This window comes from Eupeodes corollae, chromosome 2 (assembly GCF_945859685.1).
Source record: "Eupeodes corollae chromosome 2, idEupCoro1.1, whole genome shotgun sequence".
Taxonomy (NCBI): domain Eukaryota; kingdom Metazoa; phylum Arthropoda; class Insecta; order Diptera; family Syrphidae; genus Eupeodes; species Eupeodes corollae.
The window spans coordinates 35,676,749-35,696,693 of NC_079148.1; the positions used below are offsets into that span (position 1 = coordinate 35,676,749).

The following is a 19,945-nucleotide window of genomic DNA, read 5'->3' on the forward strand; positions in this document are numbered from 1 at the left end:
GCTCTTGCTAGGAATTGACAAATTCTCCAAAAGTAATTCTTGTCATGAAAAGTGCTTTCTCAAATTAGCCGTTCGGATTCGACATATAAATTGTAGGTCCCTTCCATCTCTGACAACATTACTCGCACACAGGAATGGTTGAGAGTTGTAAGTCACTAGGCCCAGGTTCCTCATGGACTGTTGCGCCACCTAATTTTTTTTTTCTTCTTTAAAACTCTCAGCTTTTTAGCAGAATTTAAATAATCTGATGTAACTCACACAAAATAAAATGTCTTTCCTAATTAGTAGAAACTTCAGCGTTCGCATCGTGACTTCTGGATCTTTTGTCCATTTAAACATGCTTCCATAGTTTATATGAACATCATATTAAACGTTATTTTTCAGTATCAAGAGCACTTCAGTGTAATTATGCTTATTTTTTTACTACATTTAATGGCAAGTGAAATTACTATTTGGTAATTTTCTACTTTCTGTTTTTTCTCTGACTCTAGTGAATGTGTAGTTTTTTTTTTGTTAAATGTCAAATTTTGAAGAAATAACTTCTTACTTACTACGTTGGCTTGGCCAATAACACCGTCTTCCCTGCCATAATCGGGATTTACCTTTTCCGGTTTTGGTAAACGCAGGTCCGGGTGTTACTCCACCCGTCCAGTAGAGGCAAAGTCTTCCCCCATATCTTCTACCATACATTTTACCGCAGAAACGGGGCGGATTAATGTTCGTTTTTCTTTGCTTCGTGTTCAACCCACCGGAGTTTGTAAAGTTTTATCTCTGTGGCTATATCAGCTTCGTGCTATAATTCGTATAACTCATTGTGTAACTTTCTTCGGAATGTGTATTTTCTTACATATAACACCAACTTTTCTTCGTAAAACTTTGCTCTCAAACGCGGATAAGAGGTTAAGGGGTCTTCGACTGACCATCATCATTTTGGATCCATAGGTCAGTACTGGTATTAACATAGTCTTATAAAGGGTGTCCCAAAATTAACGCAAGATTTGAATTTGCGCCATTTGTGCAGTGAAGTGTTGGCAACCCTGAAAAAAAAGCAATTTGACAGCTAACAGTATAGGGTTATTAAAAATGGAGCGTTACACGATAGAACAACATGTCTTCATTATTAAAGAATATTTCAAAAATAGTGAAAGCTTGGCGGAATAGTGTTTAACTTCGTCAACTGTGAAGAGATTAATTGAAAAATTCATGGAGACTGGATCCGTTGGAGACGCCAAACACACTGGTCGTCCAAAAACAAGCCGTTCAAATGTGAATGTCGAAGCAGTGCGTGAGAGTGTTGCTGACAATCCGGGAACCTCAATTTGACGTCGTGGACAAGAATTGCAAATTTCAAGAACCTCTCTACAGCGTATACTCACCAAAGATCTGTGTCTTCATGATTTTTCGAGCAAAATCATCCTAAGCGATGAAGCACATTTTCATCTTGATGGCTTTGTTAATCGCCAAAATTGCCGCATTTGCGGTTCGGAGAACCCACATGTGATTGTCGAAAAACAAATGCATCCACAACGCTTGACTGTATGGTGTGGATTTTGGGCTGGAGGCATAATTGGGCCATATTTTTTTGAAAATGATGCTGGTCAAGCAGTGACTGTTACTGGTGCTCAATATCGCGACATGATTACACAGTTCTTTCTGCCAAAATTGGATGATATTGATGTGTCCAATATGTGTTTTCAACAAGACGGTGCCACATGTCATACAGCCCGTGAAACAATTCAATTACTGCATGAGACATTTCCAAGTCGTGTACTCTCACGTTTCGGTGATCAAAATTGGCCTCCTAGATCATGTGATTTAACACCATTAGACTTCTTTTTATAGGTTATTTGAAATCACAAGTCTATGTCAACAAGCCCACAACCACCCGTGCATTAAAGGAGGAGATTCAATGCTGCATCAACGAAATTCAGCCACATTTATGCAGAATGGTCATGGAAAATTTCAAAAAAAGAGTGCGCATGTGAATGCAAAGCCGTGGAGGCCATTTGTCCGATGTGTTATTCCATACATAACCCTATTCTATGTACTTTACGAGTCAATAAAAATATAACTATCAAAAGGCTAAAAACGGCTGTTTCTATTTAATTTAAATCTTGCGTTAATTTTGGGACACCCTTTACATCACCAGTTTGGAATTAATGGTAATATTTTTGTATTTAAAGAGTATTGATAACCTATAATAGGTTCTTTTAGCTTTGAGCAGACGCTCGCTTATTTCTTTTTCGATGTTATTATCTACCACTACTAGTGACTCAAGGTAAGTCAATAACTTTAAATTCCAAAGACGGCAATGTCGTCTGCGCAAGGCAGTTGTTGTGTGGACTTGCTGACGATTGTTCCTCTGATAATGGGATGTCGGATTCTTTCATGGCTTTATAAAGTTCTACCCTGCATATGTTGTCAAAGTTTTCTCAGCCTTCCTTTTATCGTTTTTGAAATTTTGTCTCTATATTTTTTCATGCTTCCACTAAATTGCTGCATTTCTCGGAATGCATTATTCTTACGTTCAGTGCGAATGCTGCCTAGGATGTAGTTGGCAGTGTCCACTTCTACTCTACTTCCTCAAAATGGATTCGGGGCCTAATTTTTTTCCGCTTCGAGCTCTTAAAGAAATAATATGGTATGGAAAAGTTTGTTTGCGAAATTGCAATTGTTTCATTGCTTTTGTTTGCACGTGAACTTTAAAAGACTTAAGATCGATGCAAAATACGGTGTAGTCTCCTTTGCGCAATTCCAAATTCCGAATATCGACAAGAATCGACAATTTTAATTTCACAGCTTTGTTTCACTTTTATAAATGGCATAAGTTTTTACTTATCAATTGTCAAAATAAGACAGCTTCAAAAGTGCAAGCTGCCCGAATAGTGGGCTATTCAAAATTAAACCGTTTCTTGAAAACGTTTCCCAAAAATTCCTAAAAATTGATTTTCCTTAACAATATCTTTAAAACAAAGATAGAAAGCTAAGTACATGATTTATCTAATTTAAGACGATTCTAACATCTTACTATCGGTTAACTTGTTGCTAAAGTGAAAATCACGAAATGACTTCTTAAACTTTAAACAAATTACTTAATCCATATGGTAAAGTAATTCAATCTTATAAGAGCAGTTGAGGGAATGGTCCAGTCTTCAGTTGGAAGTTCGAATTTATAAGTCCATTTCAGTTTACGTTGTTTATTTTCAAGAAACGTAATTAACAATACACTAGTTAGCAAAACGATAAGAAAGGTTTAAATATTTAGAAAATTGCTATTTTATAAAATGCTAAGCACTTAACAATAGGCTGTTTAAAATGTTGACCCCTTGACTTTTAACTTATTTCATTTAATAAACAATAAATATACTTAAGTGTTCTTTTTAGAATAAAGGTACCTTTTATTGATTAAAATAATCCAAAATCTTGACTCAAACCAACTTTAACATCAATTATTGACTGAAAACTTTTTGAAGTTCTTTCAACGGCAATTTGACTTATTAGAAAAAAAAAGCTTGGACATTTTTAAGGTCATCCTTGGAAGTTATCAGAGTGGTGCACATTGAAACTTATGTATATTTCACATTTTTATTTAAAAGTTCAATTCCGTCAACGATAATTAAGCATTTTGATAATGACTTAGAACTTGAGCTTACTATTTATTTTGTTAGTATATTCTTCTAATTTTAGCTAGAAGGCTTCAATCTATTATCTTTTTCGTGTATATTTTAACTGTTAATTAACACATTAACACGCGTTATAATCTTATAAGCTTTCCTCGCATTTACTTATTAACATGTCAATCTAATATATTTTACATGTTGTTTAGGTCAAATTCATTTTATCATTGATTAAAATCCAATCTCTACTAAAACTATAAATACATATTATAAGCATATAACATTTCAAATATACAATTGAATATACATAAATTCAACCAAAAAAGTAATCAATTTCACTTGAATAATTCTCAACCAAAATTACGATTATCAGAAATGTTATATGTAAGTTATGTATAGAAATCCTTATAAGTATTTTGGTTTACCATGGAACCTCTTAAAACCAGGTGCGTATAGAATAAAAGGGGATAAACGTATTAATTTGAGAAATGAGTGGAGCTCATAACTTCAATGGTTTTATATATTTGACTATCAAAACTCCATTTATAAATCCAAAATAGACCCGTATTGTCTTGAATCAGAATGTTAGAAGTGAAATTTATTTGCACTAGGAAGAAACTTTATGAAATTTAGAATGATTAACTTCTAATTTAGTTTGTGAATTGGAGCTTGGTTAAGTACTTTTTATTTATAAAGTCTGATGTAAGAAATACTAGACATTTTCTTGATAATCCTTTTGAAAATTTCAAGTATCTTACTTGAGAGTTGTAGGTCTCTATACTCTTAAAAATGTAAGACTTTTAGCTACGGGCCTACAGAAATCCATTTCATGTACAGGATCCTATAACTGTTTCCAGGCAATAATATTTGTATATTGGTTATAAACCTTAACCCATACTATCCATATCCATATTCATATATCTCAATTGTATGTATGTCCAAGAGTCCTTATAGGCTGATGATGATGGTACGAGTACATAAGTGTGGTTAACCATTCTGTATGTGATGACAGCACCTCAAAATCAATGTAATCTCCACCTTGAGGACTAACAACGTCTATAAAATAATAGTAGCAGTGATATGATGTTTAAGGCTTAATACGGGTCATTGTCGGAAGGTATGATATGGTGATATAACTAACTAACAATACACACTACATTCAGTGGTCATGGGAGGAATATAAGTTAAATTAGGATGATCCTTTAAATTTATGGAATTTTCAGATGTTTCTATCATTCCCATTCTTGAAAATGTTCTAATAGACAATTATTAACCAAGGTATGCAGAAAGCTCGTAGAGGCAGATCAATTGAAGTTGAATTCATTTAATTGCATTGGTTTATTCTTTGAATATCTGATTTGATTGTATACATCTATACAATGTAGGTACAAATCCTTATTGTACCTACTTGTATCTATATACATAGATAGATATAGACAATAACAAGGGAGTGTCAAGGGGCACAAATGCGGTTGATTCGGTTGATTTGAAATGTTTTAAGGGATTATGTCACCGGCATTTTCGTTTGAAGTGAAATTTAAGCAGCAGATATATTTTCATCGGTCTCTCAAATGACATAAACTATATATGTGGTGTATTGTCTACGCACATACATAGATATTTGTTGCTTTAATTAAAGCTGTCTTAAGCATTGTGGCCCAGAGGGTTATAACTGTATATGCACGTCACACTAATCACTTTTATAGTGTAGGTATAAGGTACCAATGCATATAATGACATTTATAGTTTTGAGAGATGAAATCGAGCAACGTGTCCATGACAACTCATGTCTAACCAAAGTGTATTGATTGCTTGTTATAAATCTGACACCTGTGGTTATGTTTTATGGTTTTTGATGCATTATTCTGAATAAATAGATCGATAGGTTTACAAGATGCCAAAATCATATTAATTTAAAGTTTTTTTCTTAAGTACACTCAATAAAAAATCAAATAATACAAGGTTCTCCAATAAGAGGTTTCATTTTGATATAAAAGAAAAAGATCAGTTTTCAACAGAAATCAATATGTGTTTATTTAATTGTAAAATGGAAAGTATGTTATTAAAAGAGGAAATCTAAATGATCACCACAATTAGTCATGAAACATAACGTGATTCAATTCGAAGTAGCTTCTTCTTTTATCCAAATTTTCCAAGACCATGTTAATGTTTTCGAGATGTAGCTCACAGTTTGCTTTAATGATGTTGACCTTTAGTTATTAAATTTTGTTGGATTCTTGGCATAACATCGGTCCTGGACGATTTTCCACAGAGGGATGAACGTGCAGTTTTGAAGCGTTCAATAGACATCGCAAAGACGGCCGATAAAAACATTTAAAATTATGGCATAAGTGGTCATCTTATAAGAACCAGAAGTCCTGTAGAAGAAACTGTAGGTCTCCTCCATCCCTTATTTATATATTTATATAATTTCAATCTCTGAGTCCGTGGATGCCGCCGATAAGCAGTTGTTTGTTTCCTTTGCTTCCAATATTTAAGCTGCTCCAAGGCCTGAACTGAGAAACAATAACGAACCGGATAATTTGTGACTTTAAATTATGAGCGAATGATGGACCTTGTAAGCGATTAATCATCCAAGAATTTTTCTCAGCCTTATGCGTAGGAATTTTGAGCTTTTGAGGCAGATGTGTCGTATTGATGTTGTTGAATTGAGTCTCACTCTCGCTTACAATTTTGAGTACAGCTTCATGTCTGAAAAAAAAACTTTTGTTCATATAAAACGCCATGTTTAGGCTACAAAGCTCTTAGGTGACACTGAGTTTCTGTGAAGATTTTGAGATTCAGGTGGTCAATCTTTTATAAATCCGTACCTATAAACAACAATTTTTATACATCCGTATAAACAATTCTTAGATCTTTGCCATTATTTCATTATTAATATCAACATTCACCGAACTTAACTTACATCAAAAGAACTGTCAACTCGACTGCCAGAGAAAACAGGGCTATTATTTGAAATAACTGGAATGAAATATCGAAACAAATACTTTTCCAAACCAATATTTTAACGTCTTATTTGTATTATCTTCTTCTTTCTTGGTATCTAAAAAGAGACAGGAAAGTACGGCTGACAGTTAAATTTTAGCATTAGTAAAATCGAGACAAAATTATTAAATGTCATAATGAGTCATCTCATAAGTGTTCAATTTTAAGGAAGAGTTTAAGAGCTTTTAAAATGTTGAAGTTTTTATCTTCATATTCACACAAAAATGTAGTTAACATTTTTTGGCAATATCTACTTTTTTATTTTTGACAGCTGTCACTTGAATTGTAATTTTGTATTATTGTAATTTGTTTTTATTTCCACTAAGATACATTTTCTTACAGAATTTTTGACTTTTATATCAAAAATTCAAACAAACTATGACCGTAAGGGTCGTCTATTGGATAGTTTCAAACCATTAAAATTGTACTGAAATGTTATTTGTAATTTTTATCTGTGGGTTATTCAAAACAGGTGAATCTGATTCTATTTAAGTGAATAAGATCAAATCTTGTCTTGAAAATCCATGTCACTTTACTAATATCAAAATCGTCATTGAAATATTTCTGAAGTCTAATAGCCTACAAATCTATAGATGCGTGTGCTGCTCTTATTTGCTCTATTTACATACAAAGCTTTGATGATCATTATGTCTAAGACTGTTCAAGAAGTTAATGTATCTAAAGATCCATTTTTTGATATGATAACCTTTCTTCACTATAATCAAAGATAGTTTTTTGAACATATTTCATGTGCAACTCTAGGATTTGGTTTCTATATTCAATTCATAATTTCTGTGGCAGTTTGAAAATTGTCTTTATAAAATATCTGCCTTCAATAAAACCTAAACCCCAAACTTACCCATGATGTGTTTGTACAGAACTGTAGACAACCACAAATAAACCCAGAAGTTTTTACTACGACGTCAGGCTTATATGTTTTTTTGTTAAGTGGCATTTATGGTATTCTTAGCAACATTGTTCATAATTTTGAGATATTGCCTGAAGGTTTTTCAGGCGTAAAAAGAACTGCCAGACATATGTAACTTGTAATTATTTCGAATCTGTTCTCATATTTTCCTGTTCGGTTCGTGCGACACATCAATTCAAAACATTTATTGAAGGAAACGTTTAGTTAGTGCATTATCTCACGTCGAGGGCATGGGCGATCTAAAACCCCTGCAGTATTTTACGTTGGGTTATGTTAAGTCCCTTATCAATGTATGTAAGCCAGACCTGACATACGTGTTCTTTGTAAAATGCTTAGTTCTTGACCCTTACATTTAAGTGTATGTAACTACCTTTTATAAACACTGATCAAAAAAAATGGAAACGATCTTCATTTGCAACTTCTATAGCTATTGAAGATTCGAATCTAGTTTAGAGTTCTTCTATCATCTGAAATGTTTTTTTCCATTATATTGAAATAAATGTATCTTTGTTTAGACAATCAACTCTTAATCCTAGCAAAATACAAGCAGAAGACAGTTTTTTTTTCTATTCTTCCCAACACACTTATAATTGCAATAGAAGTTCCAGGCAAAGATCTTTTCTATTATTGTTCCCTTCACTGTATACACATAAAGCTCTTTCAAAGAAGTATCCTTTCAAAATATGTAGATATCATGTTTATTTCTTCAAATAAGTGCAATGAAATTCTTTAATATGTACAGATAAGCATGTATTTCCACAAGTTCCTGTTCTCTATGTGATAAAGCAATTTCCAAGAAGAACCATTTGATATTTATAGCTAAGCAAGCTACCCAAAAAAAACATCCTATTCCTAACATGTTTATGTGGGTAAAACTATAGAACCATACCCATTCGACATTCAAGTTATGCAAATATGTAAATTTCCTTCACTTTGGATCCTCTGCAACTATTTTATAGTTGACATTGTACTTAGACCATCCTTCATCGACGAGCATGCATATGATGATAGTCCTTCGACTAACATCAGGAATAAACATTTTACATGATTATTTGCACATTTTATCATTAAAAATAGTAAAAGACTTTGAGACATCCGACCAACCAACTGACAGGATCGAGAGACACATATAGGGCCAGGACCTATAGAAAGCACAAGTGTGTACGAATAAGGTAAAGAGTGATGCCCAAACGCCTCGTTCGTTCTTCAGTCTTCACCTAATTCAATACTTAAAAGAGAAAGGAACATCCTCTTCAATCAGTCACAGACAGAGGCACAGTCAATGTGACCATGTGAAGGGCTTTACGTAGAAAAGCGTAAATGCCCATCTAAAACTATTCCCTAGAATACACAGGATATATGAAAGAAAGTATATGGATAGCCTCGTTGAAGCCATCCAAAGGAAAATACTCGGTGCTACTGGGGTGCCCTTGCTCTAGCTTTTATAGTGCGTCGTCGTTCATGTGTGTCTACTGCCATCAATATTTTCCAAACTAGTATCCTCAAGTTCTTTGGCACTTTTTGTTCTCTTCTATTCTTTTCATTCTGATGTATTCGGTCCTTAACGATTCTGAAGTGTTTACACTCCGGTTCAATACATTAATTGAGTCTGTGCTTTTTCTTTTGTAAATCACAGTTTCGTTATAAAAATTGATGTGGACCTTTTAAACTAATCAAGAGATGTTCTTGTTGATACCAGTCCAAATTAACTTTGCCTATAAATTTAGGACCTTACAATTAGAGGTTTAATTTTAAATAGAACTCTAATGCAACGGTACACGCCTAAAAAGCTCATTCAAATTATTACAATTCACTAAACGAAATCGTAATAATTTGCAGCTTTTTAAGAATGTTTCCTGACCGTGTTATTTCGCGAAGAAATGGACATAACTGGAACCTAAGAGCTTTAGGATTTTTTGTACGGCCACATAAATAATAAGGTATATGACAATGCTTCAAACTTCAATACACAAGCCTCATTCAAACGACATGGAGTGTATGTGTGTTGTCTATTTAGGATCGTTTGCGAATATAAGAGCGGTTGGTAAATTTCAATGGAAATATTTTCCACATTTGCATCCATGAATTGTACACAGTAAAACTGAAAGGAAGGTACCTTACTACATACTCGACTTTAGTTATAGAAAGAAGCACAAACTTGAAAATACTATTAATTAATTTTTGTAAATCCTGTTGAAAGACAGGAAGCCAAAGAACCCAGATGAGAAATTGATGGCACTTGACTATACTTGGGAGGATAGAATGTTCAATTGATGATATATTTGGGGAGGTTATATTGGGATAAGGTAGGTATAGAGACTAAAGAGGGTTTTGTAGACCAATGCAAAAGTAAATTAGACAACATGACTTTGTTATGGAATAGGTTAGAAAACTAGAGAAATGTATTATTTGTAGTTGTATAGCTTTACATATACGAGGCATAATAGGAGTTGTAGGTTCAATTTTGAGTTTAATTAAAATTTGGTTTCGAAACAATACAACGTTTTAATGCGTAGTACAGATTTCGAAGTAATACAATATAATTAGCTGCAGGCGTAGGTACAAATGTACGAGAAATACTTCTAGAATTTTCTAAAAACTGGTGTTGAAAACATTAACTTCCTGTTATTTTTTGAGAAAATAAAGTCACTCCTGCAATATTATAGTCATATAACCCTTACAAATTGTAATTCTTTAAAAGCATTGTTAAATTTTCGAAACATAAATTACCAGTTTCATTTGTTTTTTGAAATAGCTTTTAATGTGTAAATTCTCGATGATCGAGAATTTCGTTCTTGATATCGTAGCATTTTAGAACTTCGAAAATTTTGCAATTACCATGTATTAATTTTCAGAAGATTGACCAAAATGTAAAAAGTAATTTCATAAATTTAAAAAACCAGAACTTCTAAAAATTCGAAAATTCAAGTAGTCAAATGCTGCAGTCTAGTTTAGTTTTTACAATACTCTTCATTTAGGAGTCGAACGTTAGACCACATTACAGCACAAACATTTTATTTTTATCAAAATTGGAAAATGTTATTTCAGAGCCTCGAAAAATTTGAAAAAATTTAAGTTAATACAACAGTGAGTTCCAACACTCAGTGTGCATTTCAAATGTTGGTGTTTCAGTTAAAATTTGTTTCTTCGATGTTTGAACTTTGCGGAAAAAACTCAAATATATAACTAGTTTAAGACATGCGAACAATGGCTAACTTTTTGAGAAGATTTCAATATCAGCTTTCAAATAACCTCTGATTTTAAACAAAACCACTTATTATGTCAATTTTTATTATATTAATATTTAATTTTTTTTCTTTTTTTAGGAAATCGTGACGAAGAAACTCACTCCATTGCTCTATCCGACACAACACCAAGATCCCGTCAAACCTATGTAGACGATGGTTACGGTACAAATCTTCCTCCAGATCTGCTAGCGTTTCCAGCACGTGTTCCTGCCTCACCTTCCATTCAAAGTTCAACATCGAATATCCCACAAGAAATGATATATGGCAAATCACCCTTGGCAAGTCCAGTCTATCAGCATGTAAATCCACATGGCATTTATGGTACAACGATAGCCCCATCAGGATTTATGACACTCCAACATCCGAAAAATCGCAATCTTGCCTTAGTTGCTGCAGCTAATTCACGTAATCAATCGCCTTTCATACCCGCCCCAGTTGTCTATTCGCCAGTGGTGCTGAAACAAGGTTACATGACAATTCCGCGCAAGCCGAGAGTTCCAAGTTGGACGCCCACCAATAGTTCACAGCTCTCCGAATTCCAATCGCCAACATCGCCGAATCCCAGCGAAACGGGGACATCGCACACTGAAACCTTCGAGCCGGTCTACGATAATTTAGGTCTGCGCACCACTGCCGGGGGCAACTCTATTCTAAATCTGCACAAAATCAACCAAGAACCTGTACGGTATACAATGAAGGATCGGCCGCTGCCAGCCACTCCCAGCACAAGTCAGGGACAACAGCTGCAGCAACAACAGCAGCAACTGCAACAGCAACAACAACAACTGCAACAGCAACAACAGCAAATGCAACAACAACTCCAGCAACAACAACAACAGCAACAGCAAGCGGCGGCCGCCCAACAAGCAGCGGCGGCAGCCCAAGCTGCGAAGATCTACGAGCCAATTCAAGAATTGGTCAATAACCTTACAACGACTTCCGATACCGAACCCCTGTATGGCACGGCCCGACACCATAGCGGTGTAACCATAGTGCCCAGCATGGTTATCGGCAATACTCCCAGCTCGACCAGTGGTGGTAGTGGTAGCGGAGGTGCCGACAAGCTCAGCAAAGTTCCGCCACGCCCACCGCCAAAGCCCAAAAAGAAAATGTCCGTAACATCGAAGGGTCAAGGTAGCACGAGTCAACTCTTTGACGACGAAGGCGAAGACGGTACCGAGGTTTAGTTCAAATCAAAAACGGCTTTGGTTTTCCGTAATGCCTCCACCGCCGCCGCCGCACAAAGCATTCATAGCCCTCCTTCGCCGCATACTACCGCAAAAAGTCCATCGATCTTTTCCTATTTTTCTACCACCTCCCATGCAACCTTATCCAGCACTGCTTCCAAAGGAGATTTTGTATAAAAATAAACATTAAATTTATGAAACGAGTTCCAATCTCCCTCGCGAAAAGTTGGATAGTTGAAGGACCTTAACCACGACAACGCACGACTTGTGTTGGCTTAAAAAAATATTTTTCAAAAAATACAAAAATAGGATTCGAATTTAGTGACTTGTGTGCCAATCGACTGAAATTTAGAATTAAAAAACAAAACACTGTTAATAAGATTCTAGAAACCTTTTAAAAAATAAAAAAAAAACTCTTAATTTCGAAGAGGAACTTCATCTTCTTCCTCCTCCATGCCCCTCATTCCCACAACTTTAAATGTTTCATTTTTTACAAAAAAAAAAACAACCTAGATTAAGTTCTTACATAATTTATAGATAACTGAAAAAATAAGAATATAAAACAAAAACTTTTGTATTTACAAAATAAAATAATATGCTACTTATTTTGTCAATGTTCCCTCTATATTCCGTTTTCAAAACAAAAATAATGTAAATGTATAGAGCTGGATAAATCAGAAAACAAAAAAGAATCAATTAAAAAGCAAAAATGAAAAACAGAGAAAATAATATTAAATTTTAATCTCAATTTTAAGGCTTAAAACAAGAAAACAAAAATAAAAATATTTAAGGAAACAAAAATTTAATTAAAAAAAAAAAACAAAAAATAATACTGACTGTTGAATATTATAAATTTAAATACAAAAAAGAATTATGAATTAAAAGAAAACAAAAAATAATATTTTTATTATTACCTGTAATTAATTAAATTAAATCTAAAACAAAAGAAAAAAAACAAAAGAATTATATATATAAATTTAAATTTAAAGAAAAAATATTATATTTAAAAAAATATATATACTATAAGAATGAGTTGTAATGTTAAGAGCGAGAAAGAGATATATCTATATATACATATTTTCTGTTCTTTTTATAAAATTATTGATTTATTTTTATCTCCAAGACGAAAACACATAATTATTTAAGAAAATCATAAGTTTTTCTTGCACATCCACTTTTATTTTTTAAATATTATTTTCTTTAGTTATTTTTGCAATTTATGTTAAGGTAAACTTAAAAAATTATATTTTTCAAAAATAATGCACATTTTACAATTTGTGTATAAGGGATATATATTTTTTTAAATTCTTTTGTTTACAAAAAATTATCAATGAAGGAAAAAACAAAAAGAAGTTTTGTATAATTTATTTATTTTCATGTCATTTACATTAATTATAATATGTATAAATTCAAGCACTTTAAATTTAAATTAAAAAAAATAAAATATATAATATATTTTTGCTATACGGACAAGAAATGTTTCCTTTTGAAATTAGGATTTATTTTTGTTTTTTTAAGAAAAATTTAATTATTATTATACACATTGTACAATATCTTCTTTTTTTAGTTTTTAAATATTTTTTTCTTGTAATATTTTAGTATATTTACTTTATTTTACTTTAAATATATTTTTTCTGTAATTTAAACAAAATTTGAGAATGAGAATATTGTTAGCGCTTAGTGAAGAAGAAGAAACGAAACGATTATATACATTGTATTATTATTATTACTATTAAATATAATTTTTTTATATAAAAATTAAATATTAAAAAAAAAATGGTCTTGTGTTTTATTTATTGTTAAATATGGTGAAGATGGTTACAGGAATGTGGTCTTTGGATGAATCAGCTTATAGGCTAGAAAGAAAAAATAAAATATTTAAAAAAATTAAACTATGAATAGGCATACCGAAGATAGGGTTCTCCAATAAGAGGTTTCATTTTGAGCAGGACTGTTGTCCTTTGGAAGCAGGCTTATTTATTATATGACTTGTAAAACTACGTCATTCCTAAAAATAGATCTCGAAACTCTTTATTAATATCTTTAAATTGTTCAAATTTACTACAAAAGTAGTTAACATTTTGCAGTGAAATTTGATACAAATAAATTACTTTTCGGTTGTCGTGATACCTTCCTTTGTTCAATAAAATAAACATCCATTGTGTATTCTTAATTTTTGAATACAAAAATGAAACCTCTTATTGAAAATCCCTATACTATGATAAAGGGTTATCAGGCAAAATATAATCAGCCCTAGAAAAACTATCAGCAAGTTGGTATTTTGTGGATTTAAAAAAATACATACACATATGTATATGTAGGTCTGACTACGACAGAAGTTTTAAATCGACTCCTATGCAATTCAATACTGTCTAATTATATCATTATTATAGGTTAAGGGTCTTTATTTTATAACCTTTCATTTGAAGCTTACTTTGTTGTAATCGGATAACAATTTTTAAAGTTATGAGCAATTTCCGGAAATTTTGTTGAAATTTTTTCAAACATAAATCTTAACGACTAAGTGTCCAGAAATTGGTTCGGTTGTATTTGGACTAACGTTTATGACGCTTTATTGGAGCTTGTAGTGGACTTACGGAAAAGCTTTATATATCAAAATAATCGTTTTTTTGTCAAGAATTTAATGAGATTTGAATTTTGAAAATTGGTAAAAAAACAGAGAAGATATTAGGCATTTTGTCAAAAAATTCAATTTTTTAATATTTTAGCGTTTAAATCATTTAAAAAGCACAGTTAAATAAATTGTTTTTTATTACTTTTGTTTGTTACAAAACAACTTTTTCAAAAGCATATCATTCATTAAGATCGTATGTGTATTTTTCAAGTTATAGCCGTTTAAAGTCCACTTGAACGATCATTTTTCAATTTTCCTGGCACTTACCTAGTTATTTGGGTAACAAAATATACTGATACATTTTTGTTGGTAAATTAGATGTAGCTTTTTTTCTGTTCACCTGAGCTTATAACATTATCTAACATGATTTTAGAGAACGAAAAAAGCTTTAAATCTGTATTATTAGTTTTAGAAATTTTCAAAAATTTTCATCAACTTTTGAATTAAATATGATATATAAAACATAATTATTATTGTTTCATACATTTGTAGTATACTTTAAGGAGTTTTGCAAATATTTGTACGTACATATGTACATTTGAAGCTTGTCACTTAAGCTTTATTTATTTACATCAATCATTTTAATGTAATGAATGTTAGAATTGCTATTATGCATTCAAAAATAATTACGTAGGTTTCGACACGACAATGGAAAAAGTCTTCACTTATCTCCTATGTAATTCGAGTCTGTCTAATTACAACATGCTTAAAGGGTAGTTAGCCTTTGTTTTAGCTTTAGGAAAGATCAATATTTTACTAATTTTCATTTCATGCCTATTTTGTGAAAATTGGATAACAATTTCCAAAGTAATAAACGATTTTCGAACATTTTGTTGCATTTTTTTCAAACATAAATCTTGATGACTAAGAGCCCAGAAATTTGCTCGACTTTTTTTCGTTGAAAGTTTAGGACGCTTTATTGGAGTTTGTAGTTGACCTATCAAAATGTTTGATATACCAAAATTATCGTTTTTTTGTCAAGATTAGAATAAAATGGTGATACATATTTGAAATTGGTCAAAAAACAGAGAAGATATGAGGCATTTTGTCAAAAAATTAATTTTTTTAATATTTTAGCGTTTAAATCATTTTAATTGCATAATTAAATTAATTATTTTTAATTTATATTGTTTGTGACAAAATAACCTTTTCAAAAACATATCATTCATTAAGATCGAATAAGCAATTTTCAAGTTATAGCCGTCTTAAGTCCACTTGAACAGTCATTTTTCAATTTTCCTAACACTTACCTATCATTTTTGGGTTAAAATATTTTGATACATTTTTGTTGGTAAATTAGATGTAACTTTTTTTATGTTGACCTGAGCCTTTGACATTTTTTGGCATTATTTTAGAGAAGAAAAAAAGCTTTAATTCCGTGTTATTAGTTTTTAAAATTTTCAAAAATTTCCATCAACTTTTGAATTAAATATAATAAATATAACATACATATTTTAGTTTAACGCATTTTAAGTATCTTTGAAGGTTTTTTGTTAGTATTTTTACATATATTTGATGCTTATCACATAAGAGTTATATATTTATGTATATCAATCATATGATCAGACTATTAGAAAAGGTATTTAACTAAATAATCGTGTTTTAACGATCTTAATTTAATTTTATCATTATATCATTTTAACGTCTTTCTTATTGAATCTATGTTAATACTACCATTGATATATTTGTAGAGATTCAACAGAGCTACAAGACTCCGTCTTTAAAATTTTGAAATAATTAATTTTATCATCAAGTTTTTCATTTTTAATGATGAAATTAAATTAAACTAATGATGCTTATGAAGCCTATTGCAATGAAATAGATATTGCTTTTGAATTTTTTTTACATAAAATTGTAGCCTAAAATCTTGTTCTTTTTTAGAGACCTTAGTCTTAAAGATCTAACCCTAAAAACAGGAACTAGACAATTTTAAATTGAATTCGAGCGATTTGCATTGTTAACGATATTTTATGACTGATGGACGTTGGCAATATTCATGTAGTCAAATCGATATTTTGATTGACTTATGATTGAGATTGCAATGCTTGTGAACACGTGAAATTAATAATAATATACATACGAGTATGGATAATACATATGTATATTTAAAAATAGTAAATATCCATCTAATCGTTTTCCGACAGTAAATGTTTTTAAGAAACGTCAATTTTTAAAACTGCTCTATTGATATTTATAAGGCATATTTTTATCTGACATCTCTTATCCCCTGTTACTTTATTAAAGTTTTGAGTTTTGAAAAATATATCACTTGCAATTAAATAGTCTTCCAATAAGAAGTTTCATTTAGATGTACAAAAAAAAGGTTTCTTAAAGTGAAGTTAATGTATTATTTATTTTATTCAAAGATAAAGGTATACTTTTAAAAACAAATAAGGGATCTTGGGAGGTAGAGGGTTCGTGGGGATAATGATGCACACCCTCCCCCCCCTTAAACAATAAATTTCCTAGAGTTTGTCGTTAGTAACTATAACTAAATGAATAGATTTGAAGGTAACATTACATTAACCTTCAAAAAATCAGTTTGTTCTTCCGATTTTATGACAAAACAACATACATTATGTAACTTAGTATATTTTCAATATTGATTAAAAACTGTGTTTAAAAGCTCTTAAGTCTACTTTGCAATCTTTGTTTAAAAAAATAAGACGGATATAAGGATACAGTTTTAAACAGTTTACAATTATTTGAATACCTTAAATTTTGATATGGAGCATTTTATGTTTTTTTTTATTTTGACTTATGTGGTTTTACCAAAACGACTTTTACAGTTTTTTATTTACTAAGTATCCTAACATGTTCTCATGTAGGTATAACCGTTATTTTTATTTTGTTTTTATTTAGCAAATATAGTAAAACTTCTTGAGTCAATAAAAAAAAGTTAAATACAGACAAAGTTTTATGATAAAATATCTTAAGTTGACATAAGCGTTTGTACTTTTTTGATTAATATCGATCATAAAACCAACTTAAGACATTTTACTAAAATCATTTTTACCTATTATCTGATATATAAAATATGTTGAAAAAAGATGCTGGGATGCGGCCCACACTGATAACTTCCCATCCCGTCTGTCGATTTGTCTTGCTTAAAAGTTTGTCTATATGCACTCGTATCAATTTTTACCAAATTTACGTACTATTGTATAATTTACGTATTTTGTAGATTTTATTTTTTATGAAAAAAAGGATTGTTGGATTTTTAAATAAATATTACTGAATATCGAAAACAATATTTTCTGTGAAATAAAATAAGTTTGAAGCCAATATTTTTAATTTTTGATAAGATATTTGAAACGAAAATAAATGTTTACCAAGTTTTAGTATTGTTTTTTTTTTTAGTTTTATTTTTTGTAAAAAAACTGTCAATTCGATGTTTTTCAAAATTTTATCGAATGTTGCAAACAATATTTCTTATAAGATAAAATAAGTTTGAAGCCTAAATTTCAGGTTTTTGAAAAGATATTTTAATCGATATTCAATTTTTACCAACTTCGAGTAATGTTTTTTTAGATTTTTATTTTTTTTTTTTAAAATGTCAATTCGATTTTTCTCAAAATTTTATCAGGTATCAAAAACATTATTCTTCGATGCACAAAATTGCTTTGCAGATAAAATCATATTTTAGTCGTAAGATTTTGGAGGTGACAAATTTTTTTTAGTTTTGTTTGATTTATAAAAAAAAAACGTTAAATGGATTTTTGTCAAAAATATGCTTCTTTGATATCACGTTCAAATATATTATATAAAATTTAATTGAAGTCTCTGGCATTTTTGGGTTGTAAGATATTTAGGGTTTACCAAAATGTTCACCTTTTTTAAACTGCTATGGTAAAAAAAAAAACGACGCAATTTTCTTGAGAGCCTTTTCTGCATTTTTCTGCATTATTATCTATATATACAAATTTATTTGAAGTCGATATCTCTTCTGATTCTTGAGCTATGGACGACGTCTCGAACCCAGGGTCTACGGACGTACTAACGTACGTACACCGGCATGCACAGACTTCTTCCTAAAAATCTTTTATTTCGACTCTAGGGACCTTGAAACGTCGATAAATGTCAAAATTATCAATTTGACAAATCCGACCCATTACAATAACTTCCTATGGGAAGTTAAAAAGACGAATCAAGTTCTACTTAAGGTGTTTTACAACCTACGAATCTAAGAATTCAACTTTAGTTATTTTACAAAAGGTCTTAACATTCTTGTTTTAAAAGATTTATCATCGAGGGTAAAAAAGAAAAATTGTTTGTGGATAGAATATATAAACAAAAGAAAAAAGTAGATAAAACCACTTAAGTGGACTTAAGAGCTTTTCCCTTCTAGGTAAAGAATATTACAATTTTAAAATCATAAGGACCACAATATAAATTTAAAAAAAAAAAAGAAAAAGTTTTTTTCCATTTTTGGTTAGTGTATATTTTCAAAAATATTCTGTACAAATTTTGTCAGGGTCGTATCTTTAAAACTCTTCTTAGGTAAGAAGTCTTAAAAGTGAAAGCTTTGATCTTAAAGCGTTTCTTTGGAATAAGTTTTTTCAACGTTTCTGTCTGTCATTGTAAATTTGTAGACCGTACTTTAATGGAAAACAGTTATCTAAGAAAAAACTGTCACTGTTGAGCTTTTAAAATTTGAAATGAATGAATGATGGATTCGCGTTACTTAATTCAAATAAAAGTGAATTTTTTTAACTAATTTTTCAAGGCATTAAATAAAATTTGTACAAAAATCCGATTTTATGGTAAGCGTGCAACGACCCGTACCCTTTTGGTTTAAAATCTGGATCCGCCATTGTTAAAAACGGAACAGAAGTAACAGCCAAATAGTCGTTTATAATTCAGAGGTATTTTCAAGAATCATTCTTGATGGATTTCCAAGTCCAAAATACTACAATTCTGTTTATGAGCGTAGCCCTCTAAGTGAAAAGTGGCTCCGATGAAAACCATTTTGATGCATTTCAAGGACCCAATCAACGAAGATTCTACTTTGCTGTTGGTCAACTAGCGACCTTAAGTCCTTAGTCTGGTAGAATGTCGTTTGTTGAATTCTGCTAAATTGAACAATTTCACTAAGAATCGACAAACCTAGGTTTTTGTATTTTTTTTTTTTAACAATTACTTCAGTTTTTTTTATGTGACACACACAGTTTCGTGTCTTTACATCACTAACTTTTCCCAAAAGCTCAAAGTTTTAACCAGTTTCTCCATTTCTAGGTGCTTTATAAAGGTTTAAAATTTCTTTAGTTTTGTGAACGGTGACCGAAAAATGGTCAAAATTTAAATGCATTTTTCAAACGTGTATT

The 19,945-nt window shown here is 31.1% G+C and overlaps 1 protein-coding gene across 1 annotated transcript in view; it reads left to right on the plus strand.

The window, feature by feature from the left end:
• LOC129944157 (leucine-rich repeat-containing protein 24) overlaps window positions 1–12,771 on the plus strand; it is a 137,533-nt gene extending 124,762 nt beyond the window's left edge. The window contains exon 5 of the mRNA XM_056053368.1: window positions 10,878–12,771. Coding sequence (XP_055909343.1) covers window positions 10,878–11,986 — 1,109 coding nt within the window. The 3' untranslated portion in view covers window positions 11,987–12,771. The remainder of the gene's footprint in view (window positions 1–10,877) is intronic.
• The last annotated feature ends 7,174 nt before the right edge of the window (window positions 12,772–19,945 follow it).